The sequence below is a fragment of the Carassius auratus genome, unplaced genomic scaffold, assembly GCF_003368295.1.
Source record: "Carassius auratus strain Wakin unplaced genomic scaffold, ASM336829v1 scaf_tig00216169, whole genome shotgun sequence".
Lineage (NCBI taxonomy): Eukaryota > Metazoa > Chordata > Actinopteri > Cypriniformes > Cyprinidae > Carassius > Carassius auratus.
Window position 1 is genome coordinate 108380 of NW_020528439.1, and position 15054 is coordinate 123433.

Sequence of the window (15054 nt, forward strand, 5' to 3'; positions counted from 1 at the left end):
CCTCTCTGAAAACATTTGTATTATTCTGATGATCTGCTCCCTCTGGAGATCACATTTAAAGTAGCTTAACCTATTTTAAGACCCCCAAAGGGCATTTCAGGGAGTATTTTGCATATGAAATAGAAAAATATTTACTCAACCTAGTCTCGTTTCATATCCAATTGACATTCTGTGGAAGAGCGCTTAAGAAGAATGTTCCTGCTGCTCTGTTTTATACTATGAAAACATATGGTGACCAAAAAGGATGCCAAAGCACCATAAAAGCAGTCAATTCAAATCATAGCCAGTAAAAGTATTCACAGAAACTTTCTCTCTTTGGTGTAGCTCTCCAGTCTCATTTCAAATAACATTTACTGAGGAATTGTGCACAAAAAGACCATTAAATTAAGACAATAACCAAAGATCCTTTTTGTTATTTTGACTATGTAACATTCTGAATTCTTATGAATTAATTTTCATGATTTTTGGCCGCAAGGAAATAGTAAAAATTTTAAAAGTCCGGCTGTAATGGAAGTAACACCAAATCTTCTGTATTGTGACATATATACAGAAAAAACTAATTCTGACAGGGACTTGTTTCATATTACAAATTAATATATAATTGTATAAATAATTAATATAAAGGCCTAAAAATAAAAAAGCATGGATGAATTGTTCACAATAAGATCAATAACATGAATTTTAGAAAATAGAGTGGATTTTACTGTAGTTTCGTGCCATCTTTTTTTGACAGATCCACGTGCGGAGCATCATAGATAACAAACTAATTTAAAATACTGGAGTCAAAAAACACAAGATGATCTATAAAAACAAAATAAAAATGGCATCGGGACACAAGTGAAACCAATATGTATTTAATGGAAAAATTACAGAATTATAGATGTGGATGTGACAGTTTTTATTAAGAGGGAAGTAAAATAACAAAACAAATGCAAATAAAGGCTAGTAAAATAAGAGTATATAAGTCATATGACAACAGCAATACAACAAAAGACACAAATGTTATAGTAAAATTCGAGAATGAACAATTTCATCATCATATAATACATAAGCCAAACTATAGGCTGTTAGTAATACATTCGTATAAAATAAAATCAATGTGTGGCCACGTGTGTATATCTGCGTATATAACGCTGTTCATGCAATCAGAATCTAGAATCAATGCTATCTGTTTTATAAATGGATTTATTCAATATCTGTGTCTCTTTGTTCCTCTTCATTAAACCTGAACTCCCTCTTATTCACGTGTGCTGATGTCTAGATTCTCAGACGTGGATTCACCACTGAAACTCATCTCAAATGACGCGTGCTCGTACAGCAGGCCTGGAGCATCCGGTCTGGTTTAGAGATGCACACACACACTCCAACATCAGACCTTCCTAGTCCTCATGCCAAGAGTGTGTTTGTGATATTAAAAAGTTCTACCACGGGACATAATAATACCAGAGCCTTTACACAAGTGTGTAAATATAACAGCAGAGCATTGATGCATGAGAGATCAGGTGTGTGTTTGTGTGTGTGTGTGTGTGTGTGTGTGTAATCGTAAGCTGTTCAGTAGAGGTGTGTGTACTGCATCCCGCTGGTATATAACATCTCCTCAAGCCCAATAAAGAGGCACAGCATTGTATAAATACACTCTTAAGAAAAAATGCTTCTAAACAGTACCAGATTAGGGTTTTTCAGCTTGTAACAACAACAATATTTTTGGTATAAACATTTAAAAAAATAAAGATTCCTTGCAGTCATGCCGTAGATAAGAAGAACCACTTCGGTTCCTCAAAGAGCCTATGTGAAGAACATTTTATTATCTAAAGAATCTTTTTCAAGTATAACACTTATAAAAATAAAAGGTTCTTTATTGGTATCAATGGTTCCATGAAGGAACTTTAATATCCCTGAAGCTTTCCATTCCATAAAAGGTTCTTTATAGTGGAAAAAGGTTTTTTAAATGATTAAAATGGCTCTTTTGAGAACTGCATGTTCACTGAAAGGGAGACATGAACATTTCTTCTAAGCATTGCTGGGAAACCCCTTGTTGGATTTACTTCTTTACATTCATACCAAATTTGTCCTATGAATGTTAAATAAAGAAGATGCTGATAAAGAAGCTTTATTTTTAAGTCTTGAACACTGGTGGATAATTGAACATTCAGTAAATCAATAATGAGGTGGTTTTGAGGCGAGTTTGGTTTTTTTGAGTGTTACAGATTTTAAAAACAAAAAGGCGTTTAAAGATGCCTAAAATCTAATATTAAAATGATTCTTCAGGACGATACATTTCTAAATAAATCTCTGGAGCTGTGTTTTAAATGCCGTACTGTCATACCACTTTTATAGCTCTGCAGTATCCAGTATGTTTACTGTGCATAGTATGCAAACTTTTAGACTTTATTAGATTTATAGCCATTTTAAGAAGGATAACAAATACCTGTTGAAAGAGCATTGACAGTCTGTGTTTTTAAGTGGTTGAGCTCAATATTTTGATAGTTACATAATTAAAAAACAAAAAGGGGAACGAGAATCATAAACTTTTCACACAAAGATCCTGGATCTTCAGGATGATATGCTTTTAAATCTAAGTCTCTGTGAGTAGAGAACCTTTAAAAAAAACTTTAAAGAAACACACACTTGCCAAGATATAAGCTCGGCGAGTGCTCATCCAGAGTTTGAAAAATGGTTTGTGCTTTGATTTTACTAATGTAATAATTGGATCCAGCTGTGTGATTCTGATGAGAGAACAACATGTAATGGTACTTCATCAACAGATGCGTGAGGGTCTGTGTGTTTTCTGAGGAACATTATGTAAGTGGCTTTAGTACTTGAATTCACGGAGATGATGTTTGTACATTCTCTCAGAAATAATGGTTCTTTGCAGAAGAACAATATAAGTTATGTACTGTACATTAAGAGAAAGTTTTGATATTAGAACACAAAACCTTCCAGTCTAGCTCTGTTTTTAGAGTGTGTATCTAAAGCGGTCTCTGATGTTTATGTAAGTGGACTGGACTCGGATCTCATGACCACAGAAAGGAGCATGTTACAAATATCTCTATATCCCATTCAACTTGAAAATGAAAGACAAGTTCTGTATGGTGTCACTTTCCAATGTATTTCTCAGTCAGTAGAGGGCATGTTCTGTTCCATTACCTAATGCAGGACTTCAGTGTGTTACTGTCTGCACCTGGTGGTGAAGTCCTGAAACACCAGCACTACTGCACAAGAGCTTTACTTGACTGTCTCTAGTGGCAGAATGTGCAATGAAATGACATTCAACTGAACTAAAATGACTTCAGCTATATTAAAACTAGTGACAGAAACCCAAAAACAAGGTTAAGAGGTTTGAAAAACTTCAATTCCAAACAGTTTTCATTTTTTCCAGGCAATGCACAGATCAGACTCAAAAGTCTCCAGATTTCAACTCAAGCAAACCTCAGATTCTTTATGCAAAACAAACCTGATTAGAAAATGCCAAAGACTACAATAGTTCATTAACAATGAGTGAAAACCAAATTAGAAAGCCAAAGCAATAAAACAATGTACATATTAAGAGAAAAATGGTTAAAAAAAAAAGCATGCAAATGTTAAGTTACTAGAAAATGACCACTTGACAAGCCTACATTTTTTTAGTTGCAATACACAATCTGAAGTTTATTTTGGTACCATTCACAATTCAACCGATTAGTTTGAATAAGAAATAACAGTGCTTTAAAGTTAAGGCATGTAATAGCTATATTCACCTTAGATTAACACCAATTAGAAAATAATGACAGATACAGCAGCATTCAAATAAAATCACAAGAACATAAAATAAATGAAGAGGAACAAAGATGGAGTTGGGAACACTTTATTCTGAGTTGGGAGATTTCTGTACATTGAGGATCAAGTGCCACTTGAATGTTTCTTTAAGGTTTGTATAAATTTAAGCAGAAGCAAACATTGAGAACACATTAGCCATACAGGAAACAGAGTCTACTCAAAGGTTGAGAGGAAGTTGAGCACGACCTGCTTGAGTTTTGTGTCAGAGGCCTCTGAAATCTTACCGTCGGTCCTGAAACACAAGAGTATAAACATTTAGAAGTGAATCTCACTGGCTTTCCTTACACAGAACTGCTTGTGAAAACTTGCCTGATGGCTGAGAGCAGATCCTGGTGCTGGCTGATGACATGTTGAAGGAAGGTTTTCTCGAATTTGGTGATCTTGCTAGGCTCCATCTTGTCTAAGTGTCCTCTCACACCAGCGTAAATGACGGCTACCTGCTCCTCAATGGCCATGGGACCTTAACAAGACGAAATGGCAGAGGAACATTACAAACTAGGAGTTTGCGAGTTACCAGTCCTCCTATGCAGTAGGGGGCAGCAGTGAACTTACAGTACTGGCCCTGCTTGAGCAGCTCTGTGAGTCTTACACCTCGGTTCAGCAGCTGTTGTGTGGCGGCGTCCAGGTCAGAGCCGAACTGGGCGAAGGCGGCCACCTCACGGTACTGGGCCAACTCCAGCTTCATGGTACCAGCCACCTGGAGAACAAACATCTGGGTGTTTAATAACCATTTTGACTTCGAAATGAGCTCAAAGCTTCAAATGGGAGGCAAAACAAACCTGCTTCATGGCCCTGGTCTGTGCAGCAGAGCCGACACGGGACACAGACAGACCCACGTTAATAGCAGGACGGATACCTTTGTAGAACAACTCCGTCTCCAAGAAAATCTGCAGTAAGAGATTGAGAACATCAGCTTGGGAATCAAAGCGCTGATTGTGCACAAGATCTGCTTGTGCGGTGACTCGCCTGTCCGTCAGTGATGGAGATGACGTTGGTGGGAATGTAAGCAGACACGTCTCCGGCCTGGGTTTCGATAACAGGCAGGGCGGTGAGGGATCCACCACCGAAGTTTTCGTTCATCTTGGCCGCTCTCTCCAGCAGACGGGAGTGCAGGTAGAAGACGTCACCGGGGTAGGCCTCACGACCGGGGGGACGACGCAGCAGCAGGGACATTTGGCGGTAGGCCACAGCCTGAAGAGAGCAAAAGTTGACCATTATTCTCTGCATTCAAATTCCAATCACGTTAACTCCTTTATTACAGTTTAAAAGCATTTTAGGATACATTTAATGAAGTCAAAAGTGCACTTGGTGGTGAATAGGGTTTAGATTTTAACTGCAGATGGTGCTCTAATCTAGTTCAAATGCTCATGAAGAAGAGTGCTAAACTGCATCATGTAACGTTAATATCGCATCAGCTCAAGATTAATGTAAACAGCCCACTGTGAACTACCTTGTAATTCCCTTTGTTACGTCCATAAATGTTCCTGTGTTCTCTCGCTCTCCTTGTTACCTGTCAATCTCTTAGGCCGCCTCCCTTGACTGCTGATTGGCTCTGGAAGCTGTCAGTCATCATTAATCACTGTGACACCAACCTATCCAGTGCTAGTAGTTTCCACCGGCAGATAAAAGGACGTGCAAGGAAGTGAACAGAGACCTCTTTTACGGTTATGTTACTTGTCTTTTTTTTTTTATGCCAAATTTCGTTTTGTTTGTTTTGACATTTTTCTTTTGAACCTTACCTCTTCTTGATTTGCCATTTTGTCTGTTTTTGTCACTTTGTGACTTGGATGGCGTTGCTCTTTGAGCTTTGCTGAGCTTAGGCTCTAGGACGTTTACTCTTTACCCAAGAGGAAGGTGGATAGGAAAGATGTCGTGCGACTTCCATTGTACAACATTTAGGTAACTCGATTGGTTTAGACACCCTAGGTAAGAGGTGAACGCCACCCCCTGTATGTTTGGCTTTTATTAGTTGAGGATAGGGAAGTATATGGCGCTTGGCGCTGAAGACTTGCTTTCTTTCAACCTTTTTGAATTTTATGAATGATTATATTGGGTTCAAGTGTGTGAAACGATCTGGAAACAATAAGAGTACAACTGCTTCTAAAGCATGCAGTGCAACTTGCTGTTTCAATCTAGCATTTTTAGGTGAGTATATAGTTACTATTAGTGCTGCATGATTTAGTGCAGGGGCTCTCAAATCAAGGGACCCTCAAAGTTCACTTTCCTGTAGAGTTTACCTCCAACCTGGATCAAACTCAAAGCACTGTAACTTTCCAGTCATCCTGAAGACCTTGATTAGCTTGTTCAGGTGTTTGATGAGGGTTGGAGCCAAACTGGGTAGGAAAGTTGAGCTTGAGGGCCAGAGTTGAGAACCCCTGATTTATGGATTTGTTTTTTTGCTTGTTTCTAGTGATGCACAATTTGGCCAAAATTCTGTATTTTAGATACAGCTATAAAATAAATACATTATTTTAAATGCAATGATACAAGCACATTATATAAGTGCATTTAAGAAATGACTATAACGTAATGTTTTAATTTCTTCATTTTCAAACATTAAACTTTGAGAATCACTTCTGGTGCATGTTGCAAATGCACATTTAAGTGATCCACTGAAGTGATTGTTAAATGCACATTAAAGCCTTCCAAACTCAATAAATGCTGCCTCATGCAAACTGAATTTGCTCTGTGCAAACGCTGGCTTCTAATGAGCCGCTCGCATCTAAGAGCCGACTGCTGGCAACACACAGGGATATTTCAGTAAATTCGCACCAAGCCATATTTAAAAAATAAAAATAAATCAGTTTTATGATTAATCATGAAGCTTTAATTACCGTTTGTGTTACTATTATAAAATATGATAAGAACAACTTGGATATTTTTATTAATATAGTTGAGGTCACTTACAAACCAAGCTGCTTTCTATTGGTCAATGTGGCAAACCCACAACCAATTTGAACCAGTTGGGGAAATCTTTCACCTTCACATGAAATACAAAATCGCGTCTGTTCCCATAGAAGTGACTGGATTTGAGCCGTGGAAATGTGCAGAACCACAGTAAATGTGACCATAGCTTGAGTACAAAGTTCTCACCTGTTTGGAAAGATCGTCGTAGATGATGAGGGCGTGTTTGCCGTTGTCTCTGAAGTACTCGCCCATGGAGCAGCCAGAGTATGGAGCCAGGTACTGCAGGGGAGCGGCGTCAGACGCAGTGGCGGACACCACGATGGTGTACTTCATGGCACCAGTATCCGTCAGCCTCTTCACCAGCTGGGCCACGGTGGATCTCTTCTGACCGATGGCCACGTAGATGCAGTACAGCTTCTTTTTCTCTTCAGTGCCATCGTTGAAGCGCTTCTGGTTGATGATGGTGTCGATGGCAATGGCGGTTTTGCTGGGGAAACAAGTTGAAATGGTTGACCAAGCGTAAAAATGAAGCAAGCATTTACATTCATCAAGTCACTTCATCTTACCCAGTCTGTCGGTCTCCAATGATCAGCTCTCTCTGGCCACGGCCAATGGGCACCAGACTGTCCACGGCTTTGATGCCCGTCTGCATGGGCTCCCTCACAGAGATGCGGGGGATGATGCCAGGGGCCTTCAGTCCCACACGCCTACGCTCCTTAGAGCCCAGGGGTCCCTTCGGAGGAAAAACAAGAGATTTGTCAACTCAAGTGTGATAACAGTTGGATAAAGAAATCCAAAAGGAGCTAAAACGATGCAAGCATCTAGTCAGTGGCCAGACCTTGCCATCGATGGGGTTTCCCAGAGCGTCCACCACACGGCCGAGCAGCTCCTCTCCGACAGGAACGTCCACGATAGCCCCTGTTCTCTTGACGATGTCACCCTCCTTGATCAGTTTGTCGTTACCGAACACCACAACACCAACGTTATCAGGCTCCAAGTTCAGAGACATGCCCTATATAGAGATATGAAAGAGTCTTACAGTAAAAGCCAACAGATAACCAAGAGTAGATACAGGATCACGTTAGAATTTTAATCAGGAATATTCTTAATACTGTTGTCTCTTAATGTACAATTTCATTTAATCAGATTTTTTTTATTTGCAAATTGTCGTATTATAAAAGCATTATTCAAATTGTGCAAGTGTTTATACTACACCATTTTAATTTATACTTTATATTGTTTTAAACAGTCAAACTTCTAAGCTTAATCACTAACGCACTATAGCGTTTTATGTAAATATTTAACAAGTCAGACTCATTTTTCTCAATTTTTTTTTTTACATTTTATTTAATAAATCAGATTTAAAGGGATAGCTCACCTTTAGTTGCTGGTCTTCACGACTTCCAGAGTATGAAAGAAACACTATGCAAGTCAACTGGGACCAGAAACTGAAGGTGAACTATTCCTTTAAGATTACTCATTTATACTATATATATATATATATAACACTAGTCAGGACTATTTCATTTGAAGTAAAGTCGCGTACAAAATAACTTAATTCGTCACAGAAGAGTGTATGTTGTTTGCGTTAAATGGATATTCTCCAAAGTTGTTATTTTTGTTTTCTTCACATACAAAAAGTATTCCCGACGCTTCATAATGTTATAGTTGAACCACTGATGGCAGATGGTCTATTCTGATTATGCTTTTCATACTTTCCTGGACCTCGACAGTGTAATTTATGTGGCAGTCTATGGGACAGTCACAAGCCTCCCGGTTTTCATCCAAAATATCTTAAATTGTGTCCTGAAGACGAACTAAGCTTTTACAGGTTTGGAATGAAATGTGCGCAAGTGATTAATGACAAAATGTTCATTTAAAACCAAGAACGTTATCAACAGGACTAATATTCAAAATGGTATTCAAACACTACTTTGTTTACGGTCATATATCTGCGTATATCCTCATTTAATTTTCTCCTTTTGAGTGTTGAATATATACTATTGATAGGTGCTGATACAGACAGCTGATTCCTCTCACACAGGAACAGAAAGCAGGTCTAGGTTTTCAGTCGGCTGTAGTTTTGATTGGTGGAAAGTGACAACACCGTCAGCTAATTGTTGGCTTGGTGTGTCCCAGCCTTTGAGAATCTGGACTCCTTGACGGCTCAGCCGCGACCTCTTGATCCCTTGCTAACTCACCTTCAGGCCGGAGGAGAATTCCACCATTTCTTCGGCCTGCACGTTCCTCAGCCCATACACACGGGCGATACCGTCACCGATGGACAGCACACGGCCCGTCTCCTCCAGATCAGCACTAGTCTCGGCTCCAAGAATCTTCTCCTCCAGGATGCTGGACACCTCTGCTGTGCCTGGAACACAACGCAAAGCGTTTTGAACATGCATGTCTAAATGTGTCAAAAATAAAAAGCAAGAAAAAAGTAATGCCAACTGAATGCAAATAAACCAACCTGTTTTCTGCAGCCATGGTCTGGCAGTGTGCAGGTTCTTCGCTCCAATGCATGCAGCAGCAACATTCTTTGAAACCTACAAATTTAAATAGACTGGTTAGAGTCCTACAGTGATTAAGTTATAATACACAGTCAACTTCAGATTCAAGCTTGTTGCATGCGAGCCCTTGACCTTCATGCGCCATCAACAACCGCGAAACGGGAGCTAAATCCATTCTTACTTCAAATAACATTTTGAAAGCACATCAGCTACAAATAAAATAAAAAATATCAACGTCTGGGTATGCAATGTTTGATTTCCAATCTAACTGCGTTTAATGCGGCAACATGTCGTCATCCAGACTTCCGCATAAAAGAAGAACCTACAGTGCAACGTGAATTAAATTATCCATATATATGTCAATGCACCTAAACATCAGAATCGAATAAAAAACCAAATTCAGAGTTAAGCCAATGAAAGCTGGCACGTCATACACCCAAGAAGCATTTCCTGACCTTCAGTTGGGATTGGGAATGTCATTCATTCATCGTAACCGTGCTAAACATGCAACTATATGCATCTAGATTTTAAACACTCTTTAAAAACACTTTAGGATTCTGTTTCCTTAAACCACAAAAAGCTGTGACTGAAAACGATAATCAAATAACGCTAAATTAACGCAAGGTCCTGCTTAAAAGCAAGATGGCGACGCCATGTATCCAGCGCTGACATTCACCGGCACGATTCCGCGCAACTTACTCGCTAAAACGACACAAAAGCATTTTGAGACTTACGAATCCGGCCCGTCTGGGCAGGGAGCGGGCCAGAGCCGCCGCGACGCGAACGGAGAGCATGTTTACGGGTGGTTTGTGGAGCGAGAGAGCGAGCTTGTGTCCTCCTGCAGGGGCCGGTTGGAGCGCGAGGAGCTGAATGAAGGAAATGGAGGTCGAGAGCGCTAATCGGCTGCAGAACCCGGATGCAGTTATAAGAGACGCCTTTATTATGTTTATATACATGTATGTATGTATATATATATATATATATATATATATATATATATATATATATATATATATATATATATATATATATGTGTGTGTGTACATATGTACATAGTGTGACTCATTAAAGAACAAAATATTTAGAAATAGTTATAATAGTATTATTATATTTTAATACTATTATATTTACTATTATGATATACTATAATTTTTATTTTGTATTTTAATAAAATAAATACAAATTAAACAATCTGTGTAATAATGCTATTGTATCATACAAAAGATTGAGTATAAAATACAGTTATTTTAGTAGACTTAAAAATACAGTGCTAAAAGTAACTTTTTAAATGAATTTTAATTTTTTCCAAACCTAAAATCAGCAAATCGGCTTTTATTTTGGCGGGTTGCCGGGTGAAGCGCGTCAGAGAATGAAATGTCAGGCTTTAGACTTATACAGAATACAAAAATAATAATAATTATTATTATTATTTAAACCATCTAAAACCTTTAAAAATGCGACTTTGACTTATACACCTAGCAGTTTTATTTTGGTCGCACATGCGCACCTTTGTTCCACGTTATGTCTTAAACGGCGTTTGTGTTGATAAAAAAAATACATTTACATTTATGAAGATACTATTAAATTGTGTAGTTTAAAATATGTAAAAAAAATAATAACAAAAATAAAAATAATCAAACACAAAAAAATGCTAGGATAAAAAAGTGTAATATTTGGGCTAACTTATTTTGTGATCTCGTATTATAAAATGTTTCAAAATATATTTTAGGATAAGAGTTACAAAAAGTAAAATGTGATGGTTTCATCTATGAATAATTTCGTAAATACATTTTTTACTGTATTAAAAATGCATATGTTAATATCCGGTCAGAATACTTTTTTTCTGAAACCAAAACAATTCTGAAAAAAAAAAGGAAACAGGCATTTTTATTACTTTTTAAATTATTATATTTATTACTTTTTACAACTATTATTACATGTATTATTTATACATTATATGTCCTTTAATGTTAACCTATAATAATTAAAATTTAATTACATTGTTTTAATTTATTCGTTGTAAGAAGAATAATTTCTCCAATAAATGTTTTGTGAAATAAAACGGTTGGCTAAATCTTTTGTGATTCCAATAAACTGTAATTTATCCTTAAAAAGAGAATATTGCACTGTGAATATATATATGTATATATAATTATAAATGCATTGTTTCTTTTACCTTGAAACTTTTTTTTTGCTTGGGCGGTGCTTCTGCCTTCAAGAATCTGATTGGTCGATTCTTCATTCGGGTAGCCAATGAGAAATGCGCTTTTAGACCCCGGAACGAGAAGAACAAATTCAGTGGCGGGATGTTTAGTTGTTGATGTGACACACATTTAGTTGTAAAATGTGCGAGAAGAGCAAAATCGTAAGTTAATATCTTTGTATAATTAATCAGGGTTGTATACTGAACTAATATAATCTTGAATACGATGTAAATCTCTTCACAACGCGTAAATGTTCCGTTGTTTGTGTTTATCTGATCTTATTAGACTAACGTTAGCTTCATCACTTACGACTTACATATATGGTAGATGCGAACAAAACAATAGTCACTATTATTGTTTTTGAACACGTCCTATAGCAATGGAATTTTATATATAAAAAAAAAATATATATATATATATATATATATATATATATATATATATATATATATATATATGCATGCATATATCATTACCAGTGTATTTGCATATGTGTGTCATTTCAGGTGAGCCAGTGGCTCAGGAAGGTGTTCGGGCAGCAGCCGGTGCCGGAGTTTGAAGTGAACACACGCACAGTGGAGATTCTGTATGAGCTGGCCGAGAGCAGTGAGATGAGATGCAGAGAGACTGAGCTGCTCATCAAAGACCACGAGCAGAAAACAGAAGAGTACGCCAGTGATGGTGAGACTCTACGCCATTAGGTCATTTTGGATAAAGTACTTTGTCTAATGCATAATGGTTCTGTAAAAGTAACATTTTCTGTTGTGGAATAAATTAATCTGGGGTTGCTTGTCTATGACAGGAACTCATCTCCAAGAAGTGCTTCTCCAGGCAGTAGGACTTCAGGCTGGAGGACTTTCCAAACCCACAGTGGACCTGCTGTCGGCACTCGAGGGAACCGCTGAGGTGCTTAAACTCAGAGACACATCACTTGGGAGGTAAAGTAACACTCTCAAATCATAAAAGCGTTATCTAAATCTATTACATCACATGCAGGAGTTGATTTAGACATGTTCCTGAGACAACATGCATGGTGGTTCTGGAACAGCAACCACAGAACCTAATCTTTACCCTGAAATCTGATTGGTCCAAACATCTACCAGGCAAAATCACACTAAGCCATTTACCTTATGTGCATGATACATTTTATATATATATATATATATAGATAGATATAGATAGATGGTTGAAATAATAATTTTTTTACACTTTTTTTTTTTTTAAGATAAGTGTTACAAAAGGTAAAACGCGATTTATGAATGAGTTATGAATATAAAACTTTGCTGAAATATTGATGTAATTGATTTCACTCTATTGGATATCCAGCTATATGCCTGCAATCAATAAACTGACCAATGACGTGCTGGAGGCAGAGAAAACGGACCGGAGGTTGCAGCGGGAACTTACTGCTGTTAGAACGAAAATGACTGCTGCAGTTGTTCTTCGGAAAAAACTTCAGGAGTAAGAAAACATTTTAATCAAATGTACTCTACTTAACTTTAATTTATAATAATTAATAAAATTTAATTTATTTTATTTACTTACTATCTAAAACGTTTTCCAGTGATCTGATGAAGATCACACACACACAGCAGGTGGAAGCAGCGACTGCGGAGGAGAGGCTTCTCAACATGGACTTCATGAAGAACAAATCCAGAGATCTCGCGTGCAGGAATAAGATTGCGCAGGTGTGTGTCGAAATGATCATCAAGTAGTCAAATTACAGTTTCATTTCTTCTTCAGGGAATTTGATTTTAGTAATGTCCAGATCTGGAAAAGTATGAAAATGTATTTGCATTTCCAGACTTTTGCCCCTATAAATAAAAATAATAAATGTAATTAAAATAAATGTATCTTACAAGATGTTTTTTTTTTTGGCAGCTGTTTAATGATTCTTTAGTGATTGTCAAACACGACTGAATGAATTCAATGGTGCACTTTTTAATTATGCAAAATGCTGTTTTTTGGACTTTTCTCAGGATATTCTTAGCAGGGACATTTGCAAAAACAAAAATCGTGTGTGCACTTAAAACCATTAAACTTAGCATATAGGACAATGCAAACTGATCCATCTATTGTGCCATCAGCCCATTTTGTGTCGTTGTTTCTCTGCCGCCACAGAGGATGCATCAAAAAGGCCTTGATATTAGTGGTACAATTCATGGAAATGGGTTATAGTCTATACAACTAGAAAATATCATGCATAAGCATGCAAAGTATTCCAGTGAGCATGTGTATAGTTTCTCAAGCTTTATTCAAACAGAAGATGTGTGTTTGTGACAGGAAAAGCTGGAGTCACGGCAGATGGAGGATTCTCTTACCCATCAGGCCATCCTGCAGTTATCAGAGGTAAACTGACTGAGATTGATGCCGTATTCATGCAGAGTCTTAATTGCTGAAATGAAATATAATAATGCCAAAAATGATCCATGTGCAGTTTTGTTGATTTTGCCGTCAAATGACATAAACCTAGACATTAATCATCCTATAGATATTTAATAAATATATTTTGTGGAAATTTTTGTGCACACCTCCTTTCGGAATTTAAGGTTTTAATATGTTCATAAATGTAACAAATATATTGAATATGCAATGTAACACAACTACATTTACAGGCTGGTAAGAAAAAGTAATTTAATTAATTTCTCTCCTCTGTTATACTTAGAAAATCGCAGCTCTGAAAGACGAATCACTACCTTTGAAGAAGAAACTAGAGCCGTATAGTGACTTGAGCCCTGTAAGTACAGCTTATATGAAGATTTCAGAATTATATTGAACATAGGAAAGCACTGCTGTGTTTTGTTATTTCATGCATGGGTTGGTTAATTTTGTCATAGCACAATGCACAGTATGAAGGACACATTATTCAATAAAATTATCACATCCACATCTTAATGAATCATTGCTAAGAGTTACTCAAATTCTATTATTGATATTTTACCCATTTTCTCATTGTTCTATTATTATATAGGTTACATGTTATTATATTAAATCAAACTTAAACCATAAAAAATACTTAATTTTAAATAATTTTAGATTAACTTGATATACTAAAATAACTTATACTAAAACAAAAATAAAAATTCCTGAAAAATTAAAGACATTAAAATTACAGAATTACCAAAATGTTAAGTAAAATGAAAATGGAAAATATAAAAATCCGATTTTAAATATTAATATAACTAAAATAGCATGTCAGTGATATCAAAACAACACTGGTTTTCATTTAATTTTCATATTACATTTATTTATTTTTATTTTTTCAGAGTCCAGCTCTTGCACGGGTGAAAATCGAGGAGGCAAAACGAGAGCTGGTAATTTTATTTATAAGTTTCGTTTTAATTTGACATTTATAATTTTTTATTTTGTTATATATATTATTTACCTTTGTTGCATCATAATTTTTAAGTAATTTTCTTTTTTTTTTCAAGGCTGCCCTGGATGCCCAGCTGGAGCAGAAAGTGGACTTCATGAACGCTTTATTTTAATAATTTAAAATATCTAATAAAAAGCGTGTTAATAAATGAAACAAATGTGATTTCTAAACTTGTGCCGCTTGTAATAAACGCAATTCGTCTCCGAGTCTCACGGTGGCTCCTTTTATTTCTCCCGACTCC

The 15054-nt window shown here is 36.7% G+C and overlaps 2 protein-coding genes across 2 annotated transcripts; one reads left to right on the plus strand and one right to left on the minus strand.

Moving 5' to 3' along the window:
* Window positions 1-3828: 3828 nt before the first annotated feature.
* On the minus strand, window positions 3829-10151 carry atp5fa1 (ATP synthase F1 subunit alpha). Its single transcript, XM_026262523.1, has 11 exons — window positions 9968-10151; window positions 9194-9269; window positions 8925-9094; window positions 7562-7735; window positions 7290-7456; window positions 6910-7210; window positions 4783-5007; window positions 4596-4703; window positions 4369-4513; window positions 4126-4276; window positions 3829-4048 (listed from the first exon to the last, which is right to left on the minus strand). The coding sequence occupies exons 1-11, from the start codon at window positions 10025-10027 to the stop codon at window positions 3970-3972; spliced, it is 1656 nt and encodes a 551-aa protein (XP_026118308.1). The 5' UTR covers window positions 10028-10151; the 3' UTR covers window positions 3829-3969.
* Window positions 10152-11493: 1342 nt separating this feature from the next.
* haus1 (HAUS augmin-like complex, subunit 1) lies at window positions 11494-15019 on the plus strand. The gene is made up of 9 exons (XM_026262532.1): window positions 11494-11598; window positions 11944-12118; window positions 12240-12375; window positions 12764-12898; window positions 13002-13125; window positions 13721-13786; window positions 14103-14174; window positions 14704-14751; window positions 14869-15019. Exons 1-9 carry the CDS (start codon window positions 11578-11580, stop codon window positions 14923-14925), a joined length of 834 nt encoding a protein of 277 aa, XP_026118317.1. The 5' UTR covers window positions 11494-11577; the 3' UTR covers window positions 14926-15019.
* Window positions 15020-15054: the final 35 nt, after the last annotated feature.